The 7,175-nt window shown below is 42.3% G+C and overlaps 1 protein-coding gene across 2 annotated transcripts in view; it reads right to left on the reverse strand.

Moving 5' to 3' along the window:
• Positions 1-6,240, reverse strand: part of LOC146855783 (transmembrane protein 53-like) — a 79,616-nt gene extending 73,376 nt beyond the window's left edge. The window contains exons 1-2 of one of the 2 annotated variants that reach the window (XM_085653693.1): positions 6,032-6,157; positions 3,648-3,807 (exon numbers count right to left, since the gene is read on the reverse strand). In XM_085653693.1, the coding sequence (XP_085509819.1) occupies positions 3,648-3,704 (57 nt within the window). In that variant the 5' untranslated portion in view covers positions 3,705-3,807; positions 6,032-6,157. Of the gene's footprint in view, positions 1-3,647; positions 3,808-6,031 lie in introns of both variants that reach the window. The other variant, XM_085653692.1, reaches the window with a different exon arrangement.
• Positions 6,241-7,175: the final 935 nt, after the last annotated feature.

A 7,175-nucleotide genomic window follows, 5' to 3' on the forward strand; every position in this document is an offset into this window, starting at 1 on the left:
TTTTGTAATCTGTGCAGCACTTGCCACGTTTGGAAGACTTCACCCTTTCATTGTACTCCTGACTTTGATCACACCCACACTTGCAATACAGATGTTTAATGTTCATCAAGCAGTCACCAGTATTTTTGTATATTGTTATTATTGACCCATCACTTGTTTTGTAAATGTTCTATATTTTTATAGGCATCCAACTAAAGTGGTCAGTCAGTATTGTCTTTTATCTTGCAGCACAATTCTTGTATTCATGAAGAGCCAAGATCTTCCAATCACCGAGGCAGTTTTCAATACATTAGTTACCGGACATGCAAAATCGGGGTAATGACGCATATACATTATATATATTTTTTTTATGTAAAAGCACTGCAGATTTGATCTATTAGATAGCACAGATAGCAGTTTTTCTTCAGTGGAAATAATTAAATTCAATTTGAACATAACTGAGAAGAGACTTAGTACTACGATTAAACGGCTTATGGGACAAATCAAGCATGTTATGAATTTCTGGTTGCGTTCTAGAGTATCTTTAACAAGGAGTTAATAACGACTGTTAAGAGTTTCGAATGAAAGTATTAGTAAAGAGAAGTTTAGATGTAAAATGAAAGTCGGTCATTGACATAATATGTCAATCAGGTAGATATCCCTCATGTTTTAAGTTTCATACCATATTAATAATTCATGTGAAATGTAAAATATTCTCTCAAGTCTGTTTTAGGAGCATTAAAGATCAAATAAAAAACTGATTAACAATGCTCAATGTCATTGCATAAATGGTAGGACGGAACAAGATTTCACCAGGCTTCTTAATAGATTTACTAAACATAACCTCTGTGAATTGTTATGCGTCTAGATGCAGAGAAAGCTTTCAGTAGTGTTGTGTGAGATGATCGGTTTCTGCCGATTGAATAAATAAACGTTGGTGCAAAGCTAGTATTTAGTGTAAACATTTTAGATGTCAGTCCTGAAGCTGGAGTTCATATAATATAAAGTTATCATCTATATTTCACTTTGGAAGAGGTACAAAACAAGTCTGCTTCTGCTACGATTTACTTTTCAGTGTCAGAGGTTTTATGAAAAGATGAGAATTATAGTGGTCTCTCACTATTTTGAAGAGAATATAAGGTCATTATCCATGGTGACTTCAAGAACTATTGAACAGATATGTCCAGATCCTTTAATGCTTACCTGGACATATCTGTTCATTAATCACTTTGGCATATTTTCAAGCTATCAAGCCAGTCATCAGAAAACTAAAGAAATAAGCTTTAATAAACAGAGATGATCGAGCCAGATAATGGACTGGCAATGAAAGTGTTACAACAAACAAATGATGGACGGAATGCTGACAATGCAGACATTCTCCCCCAGTCAATTGTTGTTTTTGCATTTGTCACCCCGAGTGGGAAGGGTATGCTCAGACGTGAGTCCCTTGCTCTCCATGCCACTGGAATCAAGCTATCCTGGCTGACGAGGGCTGAAAGCCCGAAACCGGTCCTAGGATGCTTGTTTCCAGTCCAGGGAGGACCTGGCTTGGCAGTTCGGGCTGGACTGTTCCCATGGGGCACAGGGTCAAGACTGATTTGCATATGGCTGGGTTCAAACTGGAACGGCATGGTGAGCAAAAAAACGATGGATTTAGGCCCAGATCTCTGTACTGGGGTGAATGTATGACATTGTTCTGCATTCTGTCCATCAATTGTTGTTTTTGCATCTGGCAATGAAAGTGACCATAAATTTGTTTTGGTATAGTCATCCATTGAAAATCTCTCACTTCTCCTGAAGCCAATCAACCAATTCACAGTGGGTATGAATAGGCTTTACGTTGTAAAATGTGATGTAAAGTGAAGAATTAACATCCTAAAATGAATATCCTGCTAAGAGCTATATATGTAGTAAGTAGTCTGTGTCTTAATAAATCCAAAAAGTTTATGGACATTGAAAAATGAATCAGAAAATTAATGTAGCAGGGGAAGAAACTACATATTAATTGCAGAATTGTTGTGGCAATTAAAGGATGTCTCGGTATGCCTGACATAAATTACTGTAGAGGTCCAATACTGGCGCAAACTAGTTTTTTGTTTATTTGTACTAAAGAAGAAACACCAAAGTGGGTTATGTTAGTAAATAATGTACCTGGAATACGAAACATAGTGTTGCTCATTATGTCAAATACATTGGGCAAGATGAATCTGTCAGATGGCTTACTTTTGACTTGGAAAGTTTGAGAAGTACAGGTAAAAGCGTATTTTAGGTTTCAATCATATTATTAGAATTTTAAAAAGTACAATAATACAAGGAGACCATATCCACCCACCAAGCCTGCCTTCTCACCTTCCCTCCCATGAACTTCCTAGTTCACGTCTTTATCTCTAGTCGCTTCCTAGCACAGATTCCCTTACGCTCAAAAGGATGCCTTCCTAAGACTGTTTAGTGTTGGCTTAATTGCCGCTGTTTGGGCTTATCTTCGTTATCCATCAGGTCACCTAAATTTTGTTTTCTAAAAGGCTTAACACCTTCAGTATCTTCGGGTATGTCAGTCCCCTGTAGTCTTTTTAAGATAGGTAAGCACTAAACCCCAACTTTTATTGAATTTGTTCCAAATACAGGGTGCCATAAGCCATTTTCTCATAACTTAAGAGTTGTCACAGCATCTGCACTAAGAGTTCTGTTGTTCAGAACCATGTATTTTTCCCCACAGTGCTGATGTAATAGCTTTGTCACAAACAGTAACAAGCATTGGCATAGCCAATAGGTCTCGCATTTGGGATCTTATAAATGTTTAGCCATGCAACAGTTGGTGTTGTTAAACCAAGGATATTCTGCTGCATAACTAAATACTTATAAGGTCCCAAAAGCGAGACCTATTGGCTATGCCAATGCTTGTTAGAATAGATAATATGGCTGTGGTACAAGTAGTTAAAAGGCAGTCTGCAAAGGACACTCAGGTTCCCAATTGCTGAGGGCGTTTGTTCTTGAATGTTTGCAGCAGGATATTTTGTTTACAGTCAGGCATGTACCAGGAATGGACAATGACATTGCGGATGCTTTGTCTCGTTTGCAGTGGGAGAGGTTCCATGGATTGGCCACGGAGGTGGACAGGGAGTGCGGACAATGACATGGCAGATGCTTTGTCTCGTTCGCAGTGGGAGAAGTTCCATGGATTGGCCACGGAGGTGGACCGGGACAACACTTGAATGCTACCAGAGTTATGGACAGTGGGAGACACAAGATGTTTCAACCGGTAGTAGGGTCCATGGTTGTGTCCACCTGTAAGACATATGACCTGGCATGGGGCAAATTAGTGGACTCAGGAACTTGTCACCATTCAGGGGAATAGGAGAGAGTAGAAGATGTGGCGAAATTATATTAAGGTTGAAAGAGAGAGATTTATCTAGAGTCATGATTGCAGGGAAACTGGTGGCCATCGCCTTCATGGGGAAACGGTTATGGTTTACAATGCCAATAGTTCAAACTCTCATAAATGCGAGACCTATTGCATTGCAAATGCTTCTCTACTTACACATGAATCTTGTAATGTTTGACAGCTCTGTTGTAGCTTATCTGTGGGCCGAGGGCCAGGCATGCTATCTCACTGTAATAAACGACTGCTTGTTTTATTTGAGCTGTTAAATTAGACTATGCACACTTACCACCAGCATCAGCCTGAACAATATGGTGATCGTTGAGGTTTCTGTGCAGGCGGGCATCTAAGAAACGCCGGAGGGAGCCGAACAAGAACCAGTTGCACTTTAAACATGCCCGATCAACCGTTTGAAGATTCCATCTGGTTTGGAAGTCTGCCTTTTTCCTCTAGGCGATTCACACAGATATAAAAATACTCTCTTTTAGTACAAATATGATCATGGATCCTAATTTGAGGCAGAATTGCTGATACACAAGATTGGAAATGTTGACATTCTACTGCAAACTGAAGCTATTTGTGATGGATCTGATGCGTTGCAGTATGAAGACCGGCATCCTGCAGATCGATGGTTGCCATGATTTCACCTGGGAGGATCATGGATATTATTCTCTGCAGTAATAAATATTTGAATGGATCACTTGTACCTGTGTAACCAGAGTCACGTATGGTGGTCCTCTTTTATAAAAAAACCCCATTCACGTACATAGGTGGTCGGGTGGTATATCTTGATTATCCGCCTATTTTTAACGTGACAGCATCATCATTGGGTTTTGTTGTGGGTATGCTATCCTCCACCTGGAGGTAGACCAACTGGTAATACAGCAGTGATCAGAGATGAAAAAGTGCTAAAGTGAAGCGAGTTAAAATTCCCTACTCCTCCATTTAAGAAAAGTCTTTAATCATTTGGAGATGTGGAAAGGTAAAAACAAGGTGCTGCGTATGTAGATCAAGTTACTAATCTTACGCACCGATTAGTCCATGAGAGCGGTCAACATGTTTCAGCCCTATATATGCCCAGCCGGGTCGGGCAGCTTGCTTCAGGACCTATGAGTGACTATAGTAGCAATATTTTTGCAACTAGAATAAGTGGGTCAATGACTTCCCACTCTTCGCTGGTCGTTATCAGGTCAACTTATAACTGTATATCTGTATAACTGTATATCCCTATTGCGGGCCTCCTCGGGGGACCGGCAAACTTTCCAAACCTGTCGGAAGCTCAATTCTTGACTTGTGCTCGCTCTGAACACGGTGCCCTGGGGTACGATTGACCCGATAACGACCAGAGAAGAGTGGTAAGTCATTGATCCACTTATTCTAGTTGCAAAAATATTGCTACTATATTCACTCATAGGTCCTGAGGAAAGCCCCCAGACCCGGCTGGGAATATATGGGGCTGAAACATGTTGACCGCTCTCATGGACTAATCGGTGCGTAAGATTAGTAACTTGATCTACATACGCACCATCTTGTTTTGACCTTTTCACACCTACACACGATTAAAGACTTTTCTTAAATGGAGGAGTAAGGAATTTTAACTCACTTCACTATCTCTGATCACTACTGTATTACCATTTGGTCTACCTCCAGGTGGAGGATAGCATACCCACAACAAAACCCAATGATGATGCTGACAAGTTAAAAATAGGCAGATAATCAAGATATACCGGCCAACCACCTATGTACGTGAATGAGGGTTTTTATAAAAGAGGGCCACCATACAGGACCCTGGTTTCACAGGTACAAGTGATGCATTCTCTTTTTGATTATTGTTTACCGCAAGGATCTCAGCTTCTCTCTCCCCCCTCTGATCTAATACTATTATTCTTTGCAGACAATTAATCTTGAAATGAGATGCACAAGCCCAGCTGTTGACATTCTTCACATCCAGTGCTGGATGGTAGTCTCTAGTGAGCTTGTCACCTAGAAACAGAGTAGAATAGATGCCCCTTTCCTCTTCTTCCACTGGCACATGAATCTCTGCTTTTTTTCTGTATGAAAGCCTTGTCACTTTCAGCCTGAGCCTTATCCATGTTTCTGGGAACAGGAGTAGGAATGTACCTCAAACTTGGAGGCGCTAGACAAAGTCTAGAATACAGCCTACTCGAACCACCTTCAACACCCAACGGTCTAAGACTTCTGCTTTCCATTAAGCTACAAAGCCTTGGGTACACCTGCCCACTGGATCTCCTACCTCCACCATCCTGCAGTAGTCAGGGATGCTGCTCTTTATTGTGAATAAAACATGTTTGGGGCGCACTATTCTTCTTACATTTTCTGGGTTAAAAATAGTTTCTCCCGAAGGACTTGCAATATTTGCAGACATTCTTGCTTGATTCCCAACCACCAGAGAAGGAAGAACCAGAGCGCATATGTGCCATTTGTAATTTATGCTTTTTTGGACACGGCCCTTTTAAAGACCCCCAACTTTTACATCCCACTTAAAGCATTGCAAACCAGCACTTTGACAAGATCATTCGTAAATGTACAGTCGTAGCCCCAAATCTTATGTATACGGCACTGACACAGAAATTGCGGTTACTATATGCGACAAAACAATAAATATAGCCAGTTACCCATTTACGGACAGACACCGAGTTCCACGCTACTCACCCTGCCACTGCTGCAGTTCAGTGCTCGCAAGAGATTTACCACACCCGGGTTCTGGGGCCCCATACATCCCCGGGGTGTCCTCGGCAACAAGCCTGCCATCCCCCGGCCCCAAACCGCCCACGCAAGCCGAGAGATCATATGTAACGTCCAAGCACAACCCCGGAACGAGCATGGGAACTACACTGCGTGTTTGTGCACGAGACGGGAAGGATAAAGGAAGCCAGGGCGAGGAAGAGGAAGGTGACGCCCTGCAGGCCCCTCCCAATGCCCACCCACTCAGAGAGAGGGTGGGACGTAGGACTGCTGCCTGCGGAGAGTCAAAATGTAAAAGAGTCAAAGTGTAAAGCAGCAACCATTCAGATGTCCGAGGTCTGACCCCTGTATTGCACCCTCGTCACGGTATTTTCAAATCACATTAGTATGTTTTAAGCCGTTCCGCCTGCTTAGGATAAGGAAAGCGTAGCCTATTGTCACGGTTATTTGACCAACCACAACATTAGAGAAGCCACTTGAGCTCACTTTACAGAGAGAAACCCTCCTCCTATTTTTATTTATTTTATTTTAAGCGTTTTTATATAGCGCGGACTTTACCCGAAGGTGTCAGAGCGCTTCACAATAGGAACAGTAATGATACATGAGGAGAAAATTACAAGTGACATGTTACCAGTGGCGCAACTAGAGCCAAATTTCGGGGGGGGGGCTGAGCAAAAATTTCGGGGGGGGGGGCTGAACTTTAAACAATAGGCAGAGTGGAGCTGCAGGGGCACTTAGAAGGGGTGAGCAATATGCAGAGTGGAGCTGCAGGGGCGCATAGAAGGGGTGAAACAACAGCAAGGCCTCATTAACATGCAAATGGTCTTTTAAAGACCTGTGAAGTGCTCGGGTGCGGCTGCTTTTTTTGCCCGGGAAGGTGTCTCATCCCGGGCTGCCACACACGACGGGGGGGGCTGAAGCCCTGTGAGTCCAATGGGTGTTGCGCGCCTGCATGTTACAAAAGCAAACGTTACACGAGGCAATAGTGGCAATAGTGCATGTATCAAGAGAGCAAAGGATACGACACAAGAGGAACAAGCATTTACAATGGCACTAATTTTATCAACCTAAGATGGATACAAGGCTGAGTGGACTCGGTAGTATTTGAACC

This window comes from Triturus cristatus, chromosome 4_1 (assembly GCF_964204655.1).
Source record: "Triturus cristatus chromosome 4_1, aTriCri1.1, whole genome shotgun sequence".
NCBI classification, from domain to species: Eukaryota; Metazoa; Chordata; class Amphibia; order Caudata; family Salamandridae; genus Triturus; species Triturus cristatus.